The sequence below is a fragment of the Globicephala melas genome, chromosome 5 (genome assembly GCF_963455315.2).
Source record: "Globicephala melas chromosome 5, mGloMel1.2, whole genome shotgun sequence".
Taxonomy (NCBI): Eukaryota; Metazoa; Chordata; class Mammalia; order Artiodactyla; family Delphinidae; genus Globicephala; species Globicephala melas.
In genome coordinates this window covers 138,898,575-138,922,166 of record NC_083318.1, presented here as the reverse complement: position 1 = coordinate 138,922,166, position 23,592 = coordinate 138,898,575, and the positions used below count along the sequence as shown (strand labels likewise).

The window sequence follows — 23,592 nt, the reverse complement described above, 5'->3', positions numbered from 1 at the left end:
ATGCCCGCACGCAGCAACGAAGACCCAACACAGCCAAAAAAAGAAAGAAAAGAATGAGAATACATGTGTTTGAGCACTGTCATTGTAGCTACTGTCCTGGCTGAAGGAAACAAGCTTTTCTTAGGTTAATTTAGGATTTCTCTGGTGCACTGAATTCAAATCTTCGAATAATCAGCTCTTGTGTTGCTCAGATAAGCCACTTGAATTGACACTGCTTAGGAGATCTAAGTGGAATGTTGTTTTTAAAAAAAAAAGACAGAAAATTTTTTTGCTTCTAAAATATCTAACTTTTCTAATTTATAGTGAAAACAACATCATTTCCTTATTTCTTTCACTAGCATGGGGACCAGTAAGTGAAGATCATTTCTCAGCTGAAAGGCTTAAAGAGAGTAGAATAAATTATTTAGCTGTATTCTTTGTAAACACACACTTAGCTGAATAACCACGTAGAGAAGGAGGAGCTATTAGATATTTTCTGCTTCCAGACACTCTGGGCCAGCACACCAGGAACAATTGCTACCTTTCCTGCTGACAACCCCCAGTCCAGGGAATAAGCAATGGCCTGAGGTATCTGTAAACACCCCAGTGGAGTACAGGGATCTAGGATGTGGTTTAGATGATTTCCCAGCTCTTATAACATTTTCATGCTGTTTATACTTCTGTAAAACTGCATTGACGCTACAATTTATTATAGTCATAAAATCAGAATTTTCATGTGGATGAAGACCTTCGAAATTACAATCAACTTTAACACATTCATTGCTTTGGATGAAGAAGTTGATGTGTACAGGCATTAAGTGAATTTTCCCATATCGCAAATTAGTCAGCCAAGACTAGAAATGAAGCTTCTGACTTCTGATGACATAAATCCATCCCTTTAGACGGTGAGAGAAATAGGAAAAGCTGTCTGTCTGTGTGTTTTTTCGTGCCTCTCAGCGGCGGGTAGGGAGGGGGATGGAGCTTCTGCCCTGGCTCCAGGGGCCTCAAAGCAACGGTTTAGAAGTTAGTCCAGTAAATAATGTTTTCTAGAAAGAATACTTTCTCACAGACATTGCTTGGAACCCTGGGCACGTTATTATCGTTTAGAAATTGTCTGCACTGCATCATAACACGTGATTTGGCAACGTGAGAGTCTGGATGCGGCAATGCTAACTTTGTGTTCTCAAAGCAATGTCACCGTCACCATTTTATTAAACATGTACGTCCACCTGACCAAGCTCATTATATGTTGTATCCTGGAAAAAAAAAAGGAAAAAAGAAATAAAAATAAAAACTGTCTGCAGACAAAGTGGGATGACTGCCACTGCCTGGTAATCAGGGTGTGACAGGTGACCAGTAAATTAATAATGTGCATTTAAGTTCCAATTCAATACAGCAGCCTAACTGCTGCTAATCATTAGATGAGATTCAGGCCAGAAGAGCTATGAAGAGGGGCTGGAAACGGGGTTTAAGCATGAATCCTGCGTCTGTTACATAACGAATTTCTTTCCCCAGAGACATTCGAGGTCCGTTTGTAGCTGAGGAGTTGTAAGAATATTCAAATGTGAGACTGAGAGAATAAATATTTGTTTTTCTCATACAGTGTACAAGCTTACCCTCTTATACACTGAAACACTATGAAAATGTGCTCTTGGAACAGAATAGTTAAATCTTTGGGTTGTTCCCTTTGCCTCTTACCGAGTTATTTGCTCCTTGCTACTGTGGATGTGAAAGCAGAAGTTGACAAGTCCAATATTGTTAGGCAGAACACTCACACTTCTAGCAAACAAACTGTCCCAAACACAAATCCACGCTAACGTTTACCAAAGTTCAGCTTCTGTTCCAGCTGAAACAAGAGCCTTGGTAAGAGACACAGAGGGGCTGATTGGCTGGGCAGGGTGGGCAGGGTCCATAAAGGGCAGCTGTGGAACATCTGGGGGGCAAAGACATCACCCGGCCAGAGGCAAAGCTCAGGGCTCCTGTGACAGCACGTCTTCACCATGAGTGGGTGCCCATGTTTAGGAAGCAGCTTTGGGTGAGTATTTACCTCTATCCTAAGTATGGGTAAGCTCTTAGGAATGTCAAGTATGAACACTAATTTCGGAATTTCAAAAGCAAGGGTGAACACTGTCACCCTTCTTCCCTTGTTTAATAATCTACTTTGAAGAGTTAGCAATAAGGGAATTCTCATCAGTCCTTTTATTAGTTAGAGTTCTTTTTCAAGCTCTATTTTTTTCTTCTCACTTTTTCATCTGCAGATATGCTTTTAAAAACCTCTCTGTACAAGGCAGTGAAGAAGACAAATCACAAATGGGTGTGAATAGAGCCAGTAAAGGGGGACTTATCTATGGGAACTACCTGCAAGTAAGTGGCAGAGTCCTCACAAGGAGGAGCTTTCATTGCTAAGCGCTAGGTGACATTTTCATGTTGGGGTTTTTGTTTGTTTCTTTGTCTTCTCAGTCGCCAAATAGTTTTCTGGACCTAAAGATCTCTCTTTTCATACACATGTATGCTTTTTCAAGTTTTGTTAGAACACGTCAAGAGACTCATATGTGAAGATTCATCTGCCTGACAGAAATACAATGAAAGCAGAGAAAGCAGAACCCAGGCCGAGGGCACATGGGATGAGATAAAGCGCAGATAAATGGCAGGCGTTGCACAACTTGTATACCTGAGACCTGGTTACTGAATTCCAGCCTAGATAACTGCAAATGTAGCCAGAACATTTTCTCTTTTAAATTCTTTATCGTAAACTAGAAATGTTGAAGGCGTATGTTTAGATGAAAGAAAGATGTTACAAAGAGGCATTTGGAGATTATTTTTATCTTTTTTTTTTTTTTGGCCATGCCACGCGGCATGTGGGATCTTAGTTCCTCAACCAGGGATTGAACCCATGCCCCCGAGGTGGAAGCGTGGACTCTTAACCGCTGGACTGCCAAGGAAGTCCCTGGAGATTGTTTTTAAGATGTGAAGTGATTAGAGCCCTTGATGCCCTTGTTGGTGGGTTTCTAAGGATGAGCTGACAGGCAACGTTAAGGTCTTAGAATCAACTCTTTAGGAGAATAAAAGAGTAGCGGACACACAGTAGACTAAGCAAGCTATGAAGCTTTTATAGATGGAAGGGATATGAGGGTCAAGAGATGGAAGGGACATGATTTCTCAGTGAGGGTAACAGCATTTGTTACGATAGATTCCTACCAAATATACTTTCTTCTGAAAAGAATAAAACTCATGAATTCAACTCATTCTTTATGAAGACACATTAATTGTTTAAAAGAAAGTAGATTGGTTCCTGAGCATTTGGGATTTGGGGGACTTTTTTCAGTATTGTATTCTATTTATTAAAGTTGGTAAAAATCTAGTTTTGCGATTTCAAAATCAGTCTTTCTTTGTAATCTTTTTTCCAGCTTTATCAAGATATAATTAACATATAACATTGCATAAGTTTAAGGTGCACGCACGTTGATTTGATACACTTATATATGGCAAAGTGATTACCACCAGAGCATTAACATGCATCATGTCACATAATAGCCCTTTCTTTTTTTTGCGGTGAGAGCACTTAAGATCTAGTATGTAATGCATTGTCATTAACTATAATCACTATGCCATACGTTAGATCCACATAACGTATTCATCTTGTAACTGGAAGTTTCTACAAAATCAGTGTTTCTATTTTTTTGTTTAAAGTTGGAAAAAGTTTTGAATGCGCAGGAACTTCAAAGTGAAATAAAAGGAAATAAAATCCATGATGAGCATCTTTTCATCATAACTCATCAAGGTAAGTTGCACACAAGGTTGGACAGTAGCTATTCATAGGAATTTTCCATCAGTAATGAGGAAAGATACCACACTTTTACCTGTAAGACGGTGGAGGACTAAGACATCACCGTTGTTAGGATGCTCGCGAATACTTCGTTGCCAGAAAAGTTCTCATAGGACCTCCTTCCGCGATTTATAACAGTCTTCTTTCTGCTACCTCGGTGCTTGTTGGATCCGTTAGGACTCTGTCCTAAACCCAAGGGGGCTTTCTATCTCTTGGAATTCACAAAGAATTTGCAAGCTAAGAGGTCACTTTTTTTTCCACTTGGAACGTTAGGAGACTATTTTCAAGAAAAAGATCCCTCACATTTACTGTAACTTTACATATCCTACGGAGAGCTGGTACTAAACAGGAATGTGAATTTTGTCTAAAATGTGTGTTCCTACTCTCCATACTTCTGCTTCTGGGTAGTGGTTTTTAACGTAGAGTCCTTGACTTTGGAAGTTTAGGAAGTCCCTGAACTCTTTGAAATTTTGTGCAAAATTTCACAAACATGTCTTTCAGAGGTCTGTGACCCCCAAACGTTTAGATTTCCTCTAAGATTGTTGGTGTCATAATACTGTCATCTGGCTGACCAGAGCCCAGTGACTCATGCGGGTCGGTGCTGCGTTTCTAGATGTTTCCTTGTCCTATCAATTCTTTGTGTCTTTTCCTCAAATGAGTGTTTTCTTCACGGACTGGCTAATATGATCGTCTCCTCTGAGTTAAACAGAATTAAAAATGGAAAATAATGGGGCTAATGTGTTACTTCTCCTGTTTTTTTATGTTGCCATTTTTATCAGTGGCTCGAAGGCAAAATCAGCAGGGGAGGAATCACCGCAGGGCAGCACACGTTGGGAATCAGAAATTTGTTTCGAATCCCATCTCTACCATTAAAGATGTAACCTCGGTCAGGTTTCTTGACCAGTAATTCTCGCCATTTCCCCACCTATACAATGGAAAGAATGATTGTTTCCTCTCATGCATAGAGTTGTTGTGAGGATGACATGAGTAACGTGCACTAAGCACTGAGCTCAAGGTAGAGCACACAGTCAGCACACAGCGAATGGTAGCACCTATCATCTGATGCGGAGACTTTCCTTCCATCAGAACACGTGGTCAGTGGGTCATGGGACCAGCTACACCAAGTTAAACCTGAAAACGTGACTCACAAACTGATCCAAAAATATATTTGGTTTGCTCTTTTTGTCCACATATGGAAAATAGATTTCTGAAAGTCTCCTTAAATGTAATTTAAAGGTACAATTTGATCCCCTTCATTAGTACAGAAGCACAGCCTGTGCCCAAACAGAAGACACTAGCGATCACTAAGGTGATTGGTTTCCATGCTCCTTTAGTGACTACGCTGGCTGTTTAATTCATCTATTTATATAATAATCACCCAGCATTTATCTTACGCCAAACACTGTGCTAGGAACTGAGGGAAATAGATGAGTATGACAGAGTTTCAGCCTGTTCATAGCTTGTCCTCCCCATAGAGTCCAAGTCCCTAGAAACAAATACGTTGTCATACTCATTAGGTTAATGTGTATTAGGGTCTCACTCTATAGAAGTTTAGTATCACTTCCACTTCTCCACACACCTCCAGCTTCCACACGGGAAGTTAGATTTAGATTATGTGCTGTATCCTCAAGGACATTAACAATATTTTGTTGAGAGAAGTCGTTTGGAAAATAACGTAAAGCATATGGATAACACGCCTGGCATATTCAAGAACTCAATAAAAGGAGGCTGTTACAACTTTATCACTAATATTTGTTTGTAGCATAAAATGGGGCTATATTGGCCTTTACTGAATTTTAAGTTCCATTTTGATTTCTCTTTCAGTGTGTTAACCGAGTCTTTCATATAATTATGGTCAAAATGCTCCCATCACTTTCCAACTGACAATGATTTTCCCCTCACAGCTTATGAACTCTGGTTTAAGCAGATCCTCTGGGAACTGGATTCTGTTCGCGAGATCTTTCAGCATGGCCACGTGAGTTGCCATGTCACAATATTGTTTTCATATTTTTCTTGGAGAAAGTAGAAAGTGTTATTAATGGGAAAAGTTTAACACCAAATGGTGGAATTATAACTTAACGGTGGAAAAAAGTTTGTAGCGGAGAAGAGTTTAGTCACATCTTCCCAGCCTCGTTATCACCTTGCTTCAAGGTTCCTTTCCGATTTTAGTTTCAAGCCCCTTGCTTAGAACTCCATATTTTTCCCTTAAAAAAAAGTTATGACGAACGACGGTGGATTGCCAGGACAGCTAATGCCGATTCGTTCATCAGTAGGTACCAGAATTGTATTTCTACTGAACGTCTGCATGGGAAGACAGGAGCAATGGTGAGGAAAGGAGACGGAGAGAAAGAGGAGGGGAAAGTGGGAGGGGATGCGGGGGAGGGCAGAGAGGGGCGCCCCGCGAAGCTCCCGCAGCCTCCCTCCCAGCCCGCATCCTGCCCACACCTTCCTCCGCCCTTGGAGGACACAGGACCCAGCCTTGGGTCCCCCAGCTCGGAGTCCCTGCGCCAAGGGGGCTGGGAGGAGAGAACATCCATCCTCGGACAGTGCCCTTCTCGTACCTGTGAACGCAAACCCCATCCGTCTCATCGGCAACTCCCGCCTCAGGACGGAGCCCACGGACCCAGGGGTCTGCTTAACCTGCACGCACGGGTCCCCATGTTCCCCTGGACTTTATTCCTTAAAGCAAAACTAACAGAGGCATTTGCTAAGGAATCGGTGGGAGTTGTGGTCCAGAATTTACCTAAAACTTGCTTCCATATAGTTTTCTATTTTTAAAGAAAAAAATGATTTTGAGGTTGCAGGCGTTCCTTGTACGCATCAGAGTTGCTATGAGTTCAGTGTTGACCTAAGGCGCATTTTAGTGCCAAGGTCCCTTCTTAGAGTAGAGACGGCATTGACAGGAACACATCGTTATTTACACTCTATTTAGTGTCTTCCGGAACTGACGCCTGAGGACTCTGTTCATCTCCTAACCCCCAGGTCAGGGATGAGAGGAACATGCTGAAGGTGGTGACCCGAATGCACCGAGTGGGGGTGATACTCAAGCTCTTGGTCCAGCAGTTTTCCGTCCTGGAGACCATGACAGCCTTGGACTTCAACGACTTCAGGTGTGCACGCGGCTTTGTCAACACGCAGGGGTTACCCTCCCATTCTGATGGGCTGGAGAGAATGTGTGTGCTGTGTTGTGTGACGTAAGAAGCCTGTCCTGCTGACACTTTGTCACTGGGAACACTCAGGAATCATCACCACAAGCATTTAAGCAGCTACTGGAAATACTTCATCCCTTTCCTCTTACATATGAACACAGCACGATCCGTGAATTTCAATTCATCGTGTGTGCCCAATTTTTATCCCCAAAGGATTTTAGACAACTTACCAAAATGGCTAAAAAGGCTGATATAATACACATAACTAAAGTTAAATGATTAAAAACTAAAAATAAAAGAGAAACAGGAGTGATATATAAAGAAACATGTCAGCATAAGTTATAGATTAAACTATAAATTTTATTTTTTAATACTTTAAAATTTTTATTTTATATTGGAGTACAGTCGATTAACAGCTATACTCAGGTGTGTTAGTTTCAGGTGTACAGCTAAATGATTCAGTTATACATATACACGTATCTATTCTTTTTCAAGTTCTTTTCCCATTTAGGTTATTACAGACTATTGAACAGTTGAACTATAAATTTTAGAGGTACATATCCAGGAAGATATCTATCTATCTATCTATGAAATCTTTTCTCATAACCAAAATTTGAGAAGAAATCTTCCTAAGAGCGTCAGGTGCATTTACTGATGGAACAGACAGTGTCTTCTACATATTTGACGATCAAATGAAAAGTGGTAGAATTCCTTTGTAGTATATTTAACAACTTGAAGTTTTAGTACCAGTTAGATGAAGGAAATTTGTAAGGATGTGAGAGTTATGTGGGGTGGGAGTACTCACACTTTGTGATGCCCTATTTTGTGCTAGGCAACATCCCATTCATTTTACTTGTAGGGTCTTACCAGTGCTCATAATAATACTAGGTAGTGAGATTAATGAATTGACCTTTAAACAGAAATGGAATAATATATATATTTTTGGCCGCATGGCTTGCGGGATTTCCCCCACCAGAGATTGTCCCTGGGCCACCGCAGTAAAAGTGCCAAGCCCTAACCGCTGGACTGCCAGGGAATTCCCTTGAATAATACTTATAAAGAAACTTTTAGCTCTATTGAATGAAAAATATTGCTCAGTGTTCACCTGTCTTTATCTTAGGAAAAGCTTAGTATACACACATGCATGTACGTGTCTGCATGTGTACGTATAAATTTACATGTAAACACACACACATAGATAAACACACACATACATACACATATGACCTTTCACAGACTATACAAACATCAACTGACAGTGACAAAGATGGCTAGGACCTCATTGTCCTGATTTTGGTGAAGTCCAAGTCCTGGGTCCAACGCTAGGCAGTTGTGTGTCTGTGTGTGGTGATGCCTGGGAGAGTCACACTGACCACCTTTCCCAACAGAAGAGACCCTTGCGGCGATTGGCCATGACAACAATCTCCTCCCTCCTCTTCTGCCCTCCCCCACCTGTTCTCACAGAGAGTACTTATCCCCGGCATCAGGCTTCCAGAGTCTGCAGTTCCGACTGTTAGAAAACAAGATCGGGGTTCTTCAGAGCTTGAGGGTCCCTTACAACAGAAGACACTACCGTGATAACTTCAGGGGAGAAGACAACGAGCTACTACTGAAGTCCGAGCAGGAAAGGACCCTCCTGCAGCTGGTGGAGGTGTGTGTGCAAAGGCCACTGGGAACGCCTAGCTCAGCACACCTGGTTACTTGAGCTTCTGCGACACCCGGATTTTAAAATTCATATCAAAGTTGGGTCGCGTTCATTGTAAATAAGAGAAGAATGAATGTATAGAAATACTTTAGCTGGTAAATTCCACTAATTAAAATATTAAAAGCTCTCTTGAGAACTTCAGAGAGATTTATATAATCAATGATATGTTAATATTTAATAACCTCCTTATCTTATTATAACAATCCTTTTAAATATTCCTGCTAAGCAACATTGGATTAGCTGATTTTTAAATTGGGTGTGGTTATTTATTGAATGAGCTTTATTTCTTTAAAATATTCCATAATTGAGAAGTTCCACAAGTTGTGTTTCTTAATTAAACTAAGTCACTAAGATTCTATCCTTCAGAATTCTTTCCCTTCATATCTTACTTCTCTGTGGGTCTGTAAATGACCTTGAGGAATTATTAATTTGTTCTTGCATAAGTAAATTATTAAATAAGGATTGTATAGTCTTGAGTTCCTTGACAAAGTCTTTTCCTTTGCAAATTAAATTTTTATTTTAGTGAATTATACTCTGCTCACTAATCCCCTGGGCATTGTAAGTGTAGATTTAGGTTAATAAATTATAGATAATGCTATTTAATGGCTTATAAAGATAGAGAAAGAATCAGAAAGCTAATTTCAAAACCAAAAATAGGCTAAGTGAGAACCCACAGAGATGCACAGATTCGGTTTTATTTCTAGATTAAAAATCCTGTGGCATCTTAAAATAATTGAGCAGTCAGTTGACTTCAAAGTTGCTAAGTGTACAATGTCCCTGCGTTTAGAAGAAATCATATCTTATACATGTCATGATTCCTTCAGCTCCTAAGACATAAACTATTTTGAGAATAAACCAGAAGCCCTCATTAAAAGAATGTATAGATATGTTCATAGATTTATAGAAAAAAATTGGGATTTCTGTAACAATATATTTCTTAATAAAGAGTAAATATCTTTAATGTGATTTCTTTTAAGATTAGGAGAATAAAATATTCCTATTTTATAAATGAAGAAATTGAAGGGAAAGAGAAATATTTACACACAAAAAAACTTAGGATGTATGTTTCTCAAAACCATGAAAATTTTCTATTTCAAGCTCATAAATGTTTGTTACAAAGCATTTTACATATTTTAAATTTTACAATGTATTTACTTGAAAAATATTTATTTCAGGCATGGCTGGAAAGAACCCCAGGTTTAGAGCCACATGGATTTAACTTCTGGAGAAAGTTTGAAAACAACATTGTCAAAGGCCTGGAAGAAGAATTCACAAGAATTCAGGTATTTGTGAAGCCATAAGTAAACATAAGTTTGCTACAGGAGAAGTACTGGGAATTTCATTTTAACCATTTTCTATTAATCTTTCATTTTCCTCATATTCTTTTACAAATGCATCTGCTTGGAATATATGACATGATTGATTTAATTTTACTGATGTGCAATAAAAATTAAATGAAGAAGTTGATTGTAAGCAAGACTTTGAATAGATGAGACTAATAGACCTTTCTCATTTATATTGAAAATATCATGTTATGACCAGTTCTAGACAGAAGTGGGCTCACAAAGGACCAGTGATCCAATACACTAAGCCATATAACTTTCCTTCACTCTGATATGTCTGCTGAGTTCTTCTTATTGGCTCTCAGACAATGTCAAGTTTCTCTCAGTTAAAAAAATATATATTGTAGATTCCTCAATTTCCCTCACGTTATGGGCCCCATATCCTTTCTTCATGACCAAATTTCTTGAAAGAGTTGTTTCAATTCTACACCTTGAGAGGCTGTGTCACGAGGTGTTTAAAGCAGGGACCTGATGCCACAGTCATGGGTCAAGTCCCCCGTCCCTGCTTGGCGACCCTGTGCCATTGAACCCCTCCTGCTACCTAACCTCTCTTTGCTTCACTCCCTTCACTGGCAAAATAGAAAATATGAGTATCTACCTCATAGGATTACTGTGAACATTACATGAGGTTCATATTCGCAGAGTATTTAGAACAGCAGTCAGCATGGTTATTTCTTTTTCTCCATCTAATTCTCGCCCCGGTTCAGTCTGCCTTCCTGTCCGTCATTCACAAATGGTCACAGGTACCTAAATCCAATGACCACTTTTATCTCCATTTTACTTCACTTCCTACTGGCTTTACTACTAATGACTACTTACACTTTCTTGAACATTTTCCCCCATGGTTTTGGCATTAACATTGTGTCTTCATCTAGTGTGCTGGCCCTTGTTTCTCTCTCTCCTTTTCACAAGGGCTCAGAGCCCTTGCATTCCGTCTCTGTCCTCTTCCACCAGTGAACTCGTTTATACCCACTGCTTCAGCATCTGCTAAGACACGAGTAATCCTCAACTGTTTAGCTTAGTTAACTCTTTAAATTTCTTTTTTTCTTGCTTTTTAAAAAAATATTTATTTGGCTGCTTCAGGTCTTAGTTGGGGCGGGATCTTTTGTTGCAGGGTGGGGCCTCTTCCTTGAGGTGCACGGGCTTCTCTCTAGTTGTGGCTTGCGGGCTCCAAAGTGCATGGGCTCAGTCAGTAGTTGTGGTGCACGGGCTGTTGCCCCGCGGCATGTGGGATCTTAGTTCCCTGACCAGGAATCGAACCCACATGCCCTGCATTGGAAGGCGAATTCTATTTTATTTTTTATCTTTTTTACTTTTTATTTTTTTAACATCTTTATTGGAGGATAATTGCTTTACATTGTTGTGTTAGTTTCTGCTGTATAACAAAGTGAATCAGTTATATGTATACATATGTCCCCATATCCCCTCCCTCTTGTGTCTCCCTCCCACCCTCCCTATCAAACCACTCTAGGTGGTCACAAAGCACCGAGCTGGTCTCCCTGTGCTACGCAGTTGCTTCCCACTAGCTATCTATTTTACATTTGGTAGTGTACATATGTCCATGCCACTCTCTCATTTCGTCCCAGCTTACCCTTCCCCCTCCCTGTGTCCTCAAGTCCATTCTCTACGTCTGCCTCTTTATCCCTGTCCTGCCCCTAGGTTCCTCAGAACCATTTTTTTCATAGAGTCCATGTATATGGGTTAGCATATGGTATTTCTTTTTCTCTTTCTGACTTACTTCACTCTGTATGACAGACTCTAGGTGCATCCACCTCACTACAAATAATTCAATTTCGTTTGTTTTTATGGCTGAGTAATATTCCATTGTACATATGTGCCACATCTTTATCCATTCATCTGTCAATGGACACTTAGGTTGCTTCCATGTCCTGGCTATTGTAAATAGGGCTGCAGTGAACATTGTGGTACATGACTCTTTTTGAATTATGGTTTTTTCAGGGTATATGCCCAGTAGTGGGATTGCTGGGACATATGGTAATTCTATTTTCAGCTTTTTAAGGAAACTCCATACTATTCTCCATAGTGGTTGTATCAATTTACATTCCCACCAACAGTGCAAGAGGGTCCCCTTTTCTCCACACCCTCTCCAGCATTTATTGTTTGTAGATTTTCGATGATGGCCATTTGACTGATGTGAGGTGATACCTCACTGTAGTTTTGATTTACATTTCTCTAATGATTAGTGATGTTGAGCATCCTTTCATGTGTTTGTTGGCAATCTGTATATCTTCTTTGGAGAAATGTCTATTTAGGTCTTCTGCTCATTTTTGGATTGGTTTTTTTATTTTTTTGATATTGAGCTGCATGAGCTGCTTGTATATTTTGGAGATTAATCCTTTGCCGATTGCTTCATTTGCAAATATTTTCTCCCATTCTGAGGGTTGTCTTTTCGTCTTGTATATGGTTTCCTTTACTGTGCAAAAGCTTTTAAGTTTCATTAGGTCTCATTTGTTTATTTTTGTTTTTATTTCCATTTCTCTAGGAGGTGGGTTAAAAAGGATCTTGCTGTGATTTATGTCATAGAGTGTTCTGCCTGTGTTTTCCTCTAAGAGTTTTAAAGTGTCTGGCTTTACATTTGGGTCTCTAATCCATTTGGAGTTTATTTTTGTGTATGGTGTTAGGGAGTGCTCTAATATCATTCTTTTACAGGTAGCTGTCCAGTTTTCCCAACACCACTTGTTGAAGAGGCTGTCTTTTCTCCATTGTATATTCTTGCCTCCTTTATCAAAGATAAAGTGACCATATGTACGTGGGTTTATCTCTGGGATTTCTATCCTGATCCATTGATCTATATTTTTGTTTTTGTGCCAGTATCATACTGTCTTGAAGACTGTAGCTTTGTAGTATAGTCTGAAGTCTAGGAGCCTGATTCCTCCAGCTCGATTTTTCTTTCTCAAGATTGCTTTGGCTATTTGGGGTCTTGTGTGTTTCCATCCAAATTGTGAAAGTTTTTGTTATAGTTCTGTGAAAAATACCATTTGTAGTTTGATAGGGATTGCATTGAATCTGTAGATTGCTTTGGGTAGTATAGTCATTTTCACAATGTTGATTCTTCCAATCCAAGAACATGGTATATCTTGCCATATGTCAGTATCATCTTTAATTTCCTTCATCAGTGTCTTATAGTTTTCTGCATACAGGTCTTTTGTCTCCTTAGGTAGGTTTATTCCTAGGTATTTTATTCTTTTTGTTGCAATAGTAAATGGGAGTATTTTCTTAATTTTTCTTTCAGATTTTTCATCATTAGTGTATAGGAATGCAAGAGATTTCTGTGCGTTAATTTTGTATCCTGCTACTTTACCAAGTACATTGATTAGCTCTGGTAGTTTTCTGATAGCATCTTTAGGATTCTCTATGTATAGTATCATGTCACTGTGAACAGTGAAGAAGTTTTACTTCTTATTTCCCAATTTGGATTCCTTTTTCTTCTCTGATTGGTGTGGCTACAACTTCCAAAACTATGTTGAATAATAGGGGTGGGGGTGGGCAACCTTGTCTTGTTCCTGATGTTAGTGGAAATGGTTTCAGTTTTTCACCATTGAGAATGATGTTGGCTGTGGGTTTCTCATATATAGTCTTTATTATGAGGAAGTAAGTTCCCTCTATGCCTGCTTTCTGGAGGGTTTTTATCATAAATCGGTGTTGAATTTTGTCAAAAGCTTTTTCTGCATCTATTGAGATGATCATATGGTTTTTCTCCTTCAATTTGTTAATATATATCACATTGATTAATTGCATATATTGAAGAATCCTTGCATTCCTGGGATAAACCCTACTTGGTCATGGTGTATGATCCTTTTATGTGCTGTTGGATTTGTTTGCTAGTATTTTGTTGGCGATTTTTGCATCTATGTTCATCAGTGATATTGACCTGTAGTTTTCTTTTTTGGGGACATCTTTGTCTTGTTTTGGTATCAGGTTGATGGTGGCCTTGTAGAATGAGTGTGGGAGTGTTCCTCCCTTTGCTATATTTTGGAAGAGTTTGAGAGGGATAGGTGTTAGCTCTTCTCTAAATATTTGATAGAATTTGCCTGTGAAGCCATCTGGTCCTGGACTTTTGCTTGTTGGGAGATTTTTAATCACAGTTTCAATTTCAGTGCTTGTGATTGGTCTGTTTATATTTTCTATTTGTTCCTGGTTCAGTTTCGAAAGGTTGTGGTTTTCTAAGAATTTGTCCATTTCTTCCAGAAATTGTCCATTTTATTGGCATATACTTGCTTGTGTCTTTTCTGATGATCCTTTGTATTTTCTTCAGTGTCAGTTGTTACTTCTCCTTTTACATTTCTAATTCTATTGATTTGAGTCTTCTCCCTTTTTTTCTTGATGAGCCTGGCTAATGGTTTATCAATTTTGTTTATCTTCTCAAAGAGCCAGCTTTTAGTTTTATTGATCTTTGCTATCATTTCCTTCATTTCTTTTTCATTTATTTCTGATCTGATCTTTATGATTTCTTTCCTTCTGCTAACTTTGGGTTTGTTTTGTTCTTCTTTCTCTAATTTCTTTAGGATAAGATTAGGTTGTTTACTTGAGATGTTTCTTGTTTCTTGAGGTAGGATTGTATTGCTATAACCTTGCTTCTTAGAACTACTTTTTTTTTCACACACACACACTGCATTTTATTTTTACAAGAGATAAATAAACTGACACCAAGCACTGTAAATGGATGACCACAACAAAATTAGAACTGCTTTTGCTGCATCCCATAGGTTTTGGGTCATTGTGTTTTCATTGTCATTTGTTTCTAGGTATTTTTTGATTTCCTCAGTGATCTCTTGGTTATTTAGTAGTGTATTGTTTAGCCTCCATGTGTTTGTATTTTTTTTCCTGTACTTGATATCTAATCTCATAGCGTTGTGGTCGGAAAAGATACTTGATATGATTTCAATTTTCTTAGATTTACCAAGGCTTGATTTGTGACCCAAGATATGATCTATCCTGGAGAATGTTCCATGAGCACTTGAGATGAGAGTGTATTCTGTTGTTTTTGGATGGAATGTCCTATAAATACTAATTAAGTCCAGGTTGTTTAACATGTCATTTAAAGCTTGTGTTTCCTTATTTATTTTCATTTTGGATGATCTGTCCATTGGTGAAAGTGGGGTGTTAAAGTCCCCTACTATGGTTGTGTTACTGTTGATTTCCCCTTTTATGGCTGTTAGCATTTGCCTTATGTGTTGAGGTGCTCCTATGTTGGGTGCATAAATATTTACAATTGTCCTATCTTCTTCTTGGATTGATCCCTTGATCATTACTTAGTGTCCTTCTTTGTCTCTTGTAATTGTCTTTATTTTAAAGTCTATTTTGTATGATATGAGAATTGCTACTCCAGCTTTCTTTTGATTTCCATTTGCATAGAGTATCATTTTCCATCACCTCACTTTCAGTCTGTATGTGTCCCTATGTCTGGAGTGGGTTTCTTGTAGACAGCATATATATGGGTCTTGTTTTTGTATCCATTCAGCCAATCTATGTCTTTTGGTTGAAGCATTTAATCCATTTACATTTAAGATAATTATCAATATGTATTTTCCTATTACCATTTTCTTAATGGTTTTGGGTTTGTTTTTGCAGGTCTTTTCCTTCTCTTGTGTTCCTGCCTAGAGAAATTCCTTTAGCATTTGTTGTAAAGCTGGTTTGGTGGTGCTGAATTTCTTAGCTTTTGCTTGTCTATAAAGGTTTTAATTTCTCCATCAAATCTGAATGAGGGATCCTTGCTGGGTAGAGTAATCTTTGTTGTAGATTTTTCCCTTTCATCACTTTAAAGATGTCCTGCCACACCCTTCTGGCTTGCAGAGTTTCTGTTGAAAGATCAGCTGTTAACATTACGGAGATTCCCTTGTATGTTATTTGTTGCTTTTCCCTGCTGCTTTAAATATTTTTTTTGTATTTAATTTTTGATAGTTTGATTAATATGTGTCTTGGCGTATTTCTCCTTGGATTTATCCTGTATGGGACTCTCTGTGCTTCCTGGACTTGATTGGCGTATTAGGGAAGTTTTTAGCTGTAATCTCTTCAGATATTTCCTCAGTCCCTTTCTTTTTCTCTTCTTCTTCTGGGACCCCTACAATTTGAATGTCTTCGTTCAAGGACAACTTCCGTGGGATGTTCTTACCCAACCTCTCTGCTACTATAAGTTATTATGGACAACACTGTTCCATAACACCACTGCCTATGGTTGTAATTTAACTTAAGTTTTCAGTGTTTCAGTCCCATGAGATAGAGATCAAGGGACTCAATTTTGCTCATGATTTTTATCTCTATCACATTAGCCTTATTTACTGAATAAATCAATAATCAATTGGCTATAGTGTGCACACACATTCTTACCACACGGTGTGGTTGTTCTGATGAATTGAAGACAATTGGGGAAACGGATTTTTGCTCCAGCCCAAGTAATTGAGTTGTAAGTAGCACATGTGTTGTAAGCAGGAAAATAAGAATTTCCTTAAACAAATCAATAGATGTCAAATAAAAAAATATATAACAGTGGAAACTATCTAAGGAATTGTATTTCTAGAATACTGCACTGAAGATAGAATTTCAGTAGAATTAGTAGTATCTCTGACTAGGAATTCTTAATTTTTCCTAAGTGGAATTACTTTACTGCCTGTATTAAATAATTGCTGTCTAAAATTAGACCATCATTGACCACTTGTAGTTACCTCCAGCTTTGCCCATCTGAGTCCAGTTTTCTTGATATTTATGAAGAGAGTATTTGGATTTAACAAATCATTTAAACTTAAACAAATGTATAGAACCAGTGGTATGAGGAAGGTCCTGTCTCATAAGCCATAATTTCCAAGCTGCAGTATTAGATGATATAGTACATATCCTAAGTACACCCTTTCTGCACCCAGCTAGTTTTTTCTCACAAGCAAAGTTTTCTAAAATAAGGATCTCTTCTCTCGGGAATATTAATGCAATATTTTCCCCAAAGGCCAAGGAAGAGTCAGAGGAAAAGGAGGAACAAAAGGCTGAATTTCAGAAGCAGAAAGAGGTGTTACTATCCTTATTTGATGAGAAACGCCATGAGCATCTCCTTAGTAAAGGTAGGCATTTCTATTCCGAGGATACTTCCCCTGGAACGTAAGACCATGAGATCAAAAAGTCAAACCTTACTTGGGGGGAAGAAATGCACACTGATATTTCCACTCATAGGCACAAGGAATTTTTCATTTGTTGTGAAGTTAAGTATTTTCTATACCAGGTTTCTCTTTTTTTTTAAGTGACTTAAAATATATTTAATAAACCTTATTTTATAATTCTATAATTTATTTGAAGTATTTCCAATAAGGTATTCATAAATGATACAGGAACTTAGTATTTTGGAAAAGAAAAAAGGTCAAGTCCTTTTGTATGTGGCTGTTTATTGCTTGATTTCTAACCCTGCCTATTTAAAGGTTTTGAGAATTTAAAATATGTGTGTATATATATATATATATATATATATAAATTTGTCTTTTAAAATCTAATATTAAAATAATGTTTTAAATGATAGTTTTCCAAATTCAAGCTAAGGGATAAAATATTTAAACGAACATTCACATTCTTTTCTAAAAACATGTGACACAATTAAGGTGATGATTGCCAAGTGAACATGAGTGCCTTAAATTACCTATTAAATTAAAACTTGCTATGTGTCTTGCAGGAGAGAGACGGCTATCATACAAAGCACTTCAGGGGGCCTTGATGATATACTTTTACAGGTAAAAGCAAATTAAAAGAGGAGAATTAAGGCATACAGCATGATTGTTTTAGTTATTTATTTTTGGTTTTCTTTGGCTGTGCCGCACGGCTTGTGGGATCTTAGTTCCCCGACCAGGGATGGAACCTGTACCCCTGGTAGTGAAAGCACTGAGTCCTAACCACTGGACCGCCAGGGAATTCTCAAAAGAGGTGAATTAGAAGTAAAAATGGAGGAGTGGATACAGATAATAAATCCAGTATAAAGCTTATACATTGCAATCATAGTTTTAAAAAAATCATTTAGATTTGGCGGGGGGGAAGCTTAGAAAATAATCGTGAAGTTTCATGAGGTTTTTCTTTATTTTAAATAGTAAGAGTCCAATTTTATACCTGTGGTGGGTAAAAAAACATAAAAACACACACAAATTAATCGATATCCTTTTCATTAAATTCTGCAGAGTGTAGGTACATTAAGTGTCCTAGGGACCCAAAGTTTAATCTGTCTCAGAAACTCAGCCATGAGATGGGTTCTGTCACTTAATGATGTTGTTATTCCTGTTTTGTAAGATGAAAAAAATGAAGTGAAAACACCTTATAAACTGTTGTTCTGCTTGTTCAGCAATTTCAAGTCTGTCTCCACCATCCACAGTGTCTGGGGCATCCACGTCCTGTCCTCCTAGCCACGTGGGTGAACGGCCCATCTTTGTGTTTCATAGATTAAATGTGTCAGAGCAATAGATAGCACACTAGTAAAAAGCAAAAAAAAAAAAAAAAAAAAAAAAAAATTTAAAAATCTGTGTTTACTGCATGTCTTACTTACTTGGGTTTATTTTTTAATCCTGTCCCATCTATTTTTCAGAATGGCAGCATAAAAAACCCTTCTGTTTTCCTCAAATGTTAGTAAGCATATGCTATTCAGGCTTATGTATCCTCGGCAGAAAATGCACTGAGAGAGCTGGGGGATTAGATGAAAAAGGAAACAAATATATCAGAGGGAGCTGTAACAAGCAGTCTTTGTTTTCACGTTTTAACATCTTTGCCTGGAAGAAGTTTCTGACTGTTATTGGCTAGAAAATCCGAGATGGTGTCCGTGTCTGCCTTTAATGAGAAGGGGTGTGAGGTGCGACTCTGGCGGGTCACTTCACGTCTATCGAGGAATGTTCTAGACTCTTACACACATTCTGAAACATGAGTGGTGTTAAGCCCTTTTATGAGATGAGGAAACTAAGCCTGGGAGAGAGATCAGAGCTGTCACAGCTCCTAAGAGGCAAAGGGGATGTTTGTTTCAGGCCCAACAGATGGTAGAACGTGTGTTCTTCCTGACACACTGGACTTGCCCGAACACTTTTTATTATTATTATTACTATTATTTACTATTATTATTATTATTCTTTTTCTGCCCCAGGGAAGAGCCCAGGTTCCAGGTCCCTTTCCAGCTGCTGACCTCCCTCATGGACATGGACTCGCTCATGACCAAGTGGAGATGTAAGTCCCCCCGGACCCCCCAGAGCTGCTCCCTCCCTGGCACCCTCCCCTCCCCCATAGCTGTGGGTCGGGGTGGGGCTCCGTCGTAAAAGCAGCCGAGCAGCGGCTCTCAGGGCCGACCCATCCAGGGCGCGGCAGGTGCAGTGCCCAGTGCTCACGGCTCCTCTGTGGGCCCAGGAAGACGCTGTGTTTGATAAACAGAAGAAACAAGCTGGCTTAGGGTCGAAGCAGATTTCGCTTGTAATAGCAATGCACTCCTCTTGGCGTCAGTACAACTTGAAAATATAATTTCAATAGTTCAAGTTCATGGAGGAAGGGCCCCATGAGGACACGAGTAGCGAGGGCTCATGTAAGTCGCAGGGCCTCCGCCCACGGCGTCCGAGGGCTGAGCGTGCGTAAGGATGGACGGACGCCCCGCGCAGACTGGACCAGGCAGGGCGCCGGGCAACCGCCCCGCACCCTCATCTGCTCACACCTGAGCCTTCCACACGGCTGAGGGATAAGGGGAGGTGATAATCGTTACCGACCCCTTGTCCTTGGCGCACGTGGAGCAAACGCCTGTGTCTGTCTAGACAACCATGTGTGCGTGGTGCACAGGATGCTGGGCAGCAAGGCGGGCACCGGCGGGTCCTCGGGGTACCAGTACCTGCGCTCCACAGTGAGGTAAGCCGGGCATCCCTCCTCATCTCGGGGACCCACCAGCGCCTTTTTCCCCACGGAGATGCGCCTTATCCAGGAAAAGTCACTTATACTCCCTCCTGTCTGGACTGCCGGCAACCCATGTATCCTTAGATTAAGGGACTCCTCCGCCTTTGGAGGTCACTGAAAACATCCTTAGTTCTGGAAATTCATCATTGCATCCTGGGGTGCGAGGGGGCGGGTACCGATGTCTGCATGACCTGGGAGGGCAGGAACCAGGTAACCCAAGAAGCGTTCTCAACTTATTCTGGCTCAGGTCTGGGCTAGACTAAAATGGGTATCATTGATTCTGCCAAAGTCCTCCTGGCCAGATGAATGACACAGCTGAAAATAGGTTCTTGTTTGCTGAGATGACTCTCTTGTATAGGATAAAAACTACTCCCATGTGCTCCAGAGGCTGCCTTTTTACATTGTTTACAAGGAAAGAAAGCAACATTTACTGAGCACTTCAAACATGCTAGAGAGATTTCTAGGACATTCATGTTCTTACTTTATTTAGTATTCACAGTATTATAGACAGATGGATATACAGATAGACAGACACATCTGAAAACTGGGAAACTTACAGAGCCCCGTGGGAAAGGAGAATTGAGAATAAATTAGATTTAGTCTTCAAAATTCTTTTTTTAAAATTTTATTGCAGTATAGTTGATTTCCAATGTTGTGTTAATTCCTGCTGTACAGCAAAGTGACTCCAAAATTCTTTATAATTCACTATTTTCATCCCTACTCTTACTACCTGATGGACTAAGTTATAAAACACAGTGTTTCTATTTTCATCATTTGTAGAGATTTTCAGTTTCCCCGGGAATAAACGCTAGGCTGAATGAGTCACAAAAGTTATTGGTTTGAATTTTCACAGTCATTACACATTTTCTCTTTTCCTGGGAGTAAATTCTGTAAGCAGCATGAAACTGTAAATGATTGTACGAAACGAGCACAGCCATCAGGGGTGGTGGGAACAGTGAACACAAACAGCCTTCCTGGTGTGTCATTTTCTCATTAAATCTTCACAAAGGCCTGGTTAGAGGATGGGATTGTAGTTTTTATCTTACAGAGTTAGAAACCAAAACACTGAGCTTTAGACAACTTGCCCAGGGTCACATGAGTTGCAAATGAAAGAGCAAAATTTGAACCCAAATTTGACTTCAAAGACAAATGTTCTTCTGCTATAAAACTGCAAGTTAAAATAGTTGACTAACAAACACATGGCAATTTTAAATGTGAAAATCACTCTCATAGACATTTATTATAAATCTAAGATGGCATTTCAATTTATTAATGCACTCATGTCACTTATCCGGCAACAACTTAATGGGTGGGAAATATTTTCTGATGAACAACTAGGAATTCTGTATGCTTTCAATTTATAATTTTGCATCCTGTCCTTTAAAAGTCAGAAACTAGGACACACCCTTATCTTTATGAAGGTAGCATGACAATAATAAAGCTCTAGGTTTTAATGTGGACCAGCCTGGTCCGGATCACCGAAACACGTAATATGGTTTTATGGGCATGAACCTTGGATGTGGAATAAAAAGGAAGCAATCTTAATACTAATACTCTTTGATATACACAACATGGAACATATAATAATGAATACTAATTATTTACGGCAAAATATCATTATTTGAGAAATTTAAAAATCTTTCATGTCAGTAAGTCTAAAACATCTGTATATATGTGCTTCTCCAGTGACAGGTACAAGGTGTTTGTAGATTTATTTAATCTCTCAACATATCTGGTTCCCCGACACTGGATACCGAAGATGAACCCAGTTATCCATAAGTTCCTTTATACAGCTGAATATTGTGACAGCTCTTACTTCAGCAGTGATGAATCAGATTGAAATCATCTGCAGAAATTTATGAAGAACATTGATTTCTCAGTCTGTGGTCTTTATTGTCTATGAATTTTCATGACTATGCAGACTCCTAATGTGATATATGTTTATACATATATATAGCATATATAGCACTGTAGCACTGATTCAATCCTAAAAATAATTTTATTACCTCATGTTTGTGATGATATCAGACTCAACAGTAAGAAATTCAGTTACATTGTAACATTGTACCCAGTGTTTTCGTATTAGAGACAATGTCCCTGTGTTTACCTTAATGTAACCATTTAATGTAATAATTTTCTCAGTTTCATACCTTATAAGCTTGTAAACTTCAGCTATTTCAAATATTTTATGCAATAAAATGTGTCATTCTGTACAAAGATGTGTTCAGTCAAAAAGTTTTGTAAATAAACTTTAGTCTTTTGACATATACTGTTTTGGAAACATTGTATTTGTTAGGACTCTTGGTGACCAAGGACAGAAATCTATCGGAAACTTACCGGCAGGGGGTTTATTGGGCAGTTTCTCCCGTAGCTCCCAGAAGTGAGAGAGGCTTGGGGAGCCTGGAGGCACCGGGATGGATCCAGCTCCTGGAGAACGCCATTCCCCAAACCTTGGAGGACCTCTGTCTCACCTCTTCTTCTCTGTCGGCGCTGGCCTCGCTCTGCCCTGTGGGCACCGGCTCCATCCTCAGGCTGTGTCCCTCTTCCTGCACCTCTGGACTCCCCCCAGCCCCAAGGCACGTGTCTGGCAGCCAGACCCCACCCTAGCGCACCGCAGAATTGAGGTAGTGGGGAGTGTTCTTTCCAGAGGAAAGGAGAGGTGAACAGAGGAAGCAATGACCTGGTTCGTTTGGCATAAAATGGGTTAGATCAAGAGTTTAGATCACACAGGAGTTCCTTTCTTCTTTATCTAGCTCAGTCTGTCAATACCTAGTGAAATTCCTGTTATGAGGGGAGTACAAAATATTATCAAAGAACTCTGGAATGCGCAGCCACCTTGACCGAGGGTGCTCATCTGCGGCAAGCAGTAGGTTCTTGATGGAAGTGAGCTATTCTTTGGTCTCAATTACAATTTTCTTATAAGGATCATATTGTCTAGTTTGTCTCTACATTACTTACATATACTTGCTCTTGCCTCCATGGCGTGTGTGTGTGTATGTGTGTGTGTGTGTGTGTGTGTGCGCGCGCGCGCACGCGCGCAGGGACAGGTACATGGTACCAGATGGTGGTTAAGCTGAAAAATCCAGAGACAAGTAGCGAGGCCAATGACACTCCCTTTGAAATAAGTCAGCAAGTTTGAGATCAAATGCATCTATTAATTACCTACGTTGGTCCAAACCACCAGTTTAATCCCCAGTTTCCTCTCTATGTATTGGGATAAAATACTTATAATCTTGGCTTTTTCTCAGGAAGTAATGAAGAAATATGTTACTGGATATTCCGTCCATCAAGATGCCTTGGAATCCTGGAATAAATGCTATATGTCAAGGCACATTCTTTTAACAGACTAAATGAATGATCTGATTTAGTTATTTTTATCTCTGTTTCTTGGTGTGACTAGGTTAAATAGGGGGTTTTTTTCAAATGATGTGTCACTAATTCTTACGTAAATGTCGAAACCACTCATAATGCCAGTTAGAACCCTTGCCCCATTTAAACGTGCTTCTAGTGCCTACGACCCACTTTCAATAATTCTTAAATGAATCACGAATCCCTGTAGGGCTAATTTAGTATTTACTCTGAGATCCCAGTGAAATCACATCCAGGAACATCTTGGTTTTTCATTATGACTCCTAATTATTATGTGAAGATTTCATTGCTCTCCTCTCGGCCTCACGGGCGAACGTCCAG

The 23,592-nt window shown here is 39.3% G+C and overlaps 1 protein-coding gene across 1 annotated transcript; it reads left to right on the top strand.

Annotated features, from left to right (window-relative positions):
- The first annotated feature begins 1,979 nt into the window (after positions 1–1,979).
- Positions 1,980–21,742, top strand: TDO2 (tryptophan 2,3-dioxygenase). The gene is made up of 12 exons (XM_030865792.2): positions 1,980–2,014; positions 2,238–2,343; positions 3,670–3,760; positions 5,710–5,780; positions 6,788–6,915; positions 8,419–8,605; positions 9,835–9,942; positions 16,961–17,072; positions 17,672–17,729; positions 19,115–19,194; positions 19,767–19,857; positions 21,589–21,742. Exons 1-12 carry the CDS (start codon positions 1,980–1,982, stop codon positions 21,740–21,742), a joined length of 1,221 nt encoding a protein of 406 aa, XP_030721652.1.
- The last annotated feature ends 1,850 nt before the right edge of the window (positions 21,743–23,592 follow it).

Excerpts from the sequence above, each read along its gene's own strand:
- TDO2 (XM_030865792.2), top strand. The coding sequence starts at position 1,980 with ATGAGTGGGTGCCCATGTTTAGGAAGCAGCTTTGG. Across the intron at positions 2,344-3,669 it reads TCTATGGGAACTACCTGCAA|TTGGAAAAAGTTTTGAATGC; the intron begins GTAAGTGGCAGA and ends TTTTGTTTAAAG. Across the intron at positions 19,195-19,766 it reads GCTCATGACCAAGTGGAGAT|ACAACCATGTGTGCGTGGTG; the intron begins GTAAGTCCCCCC and ends GTGTCTGTCTAG.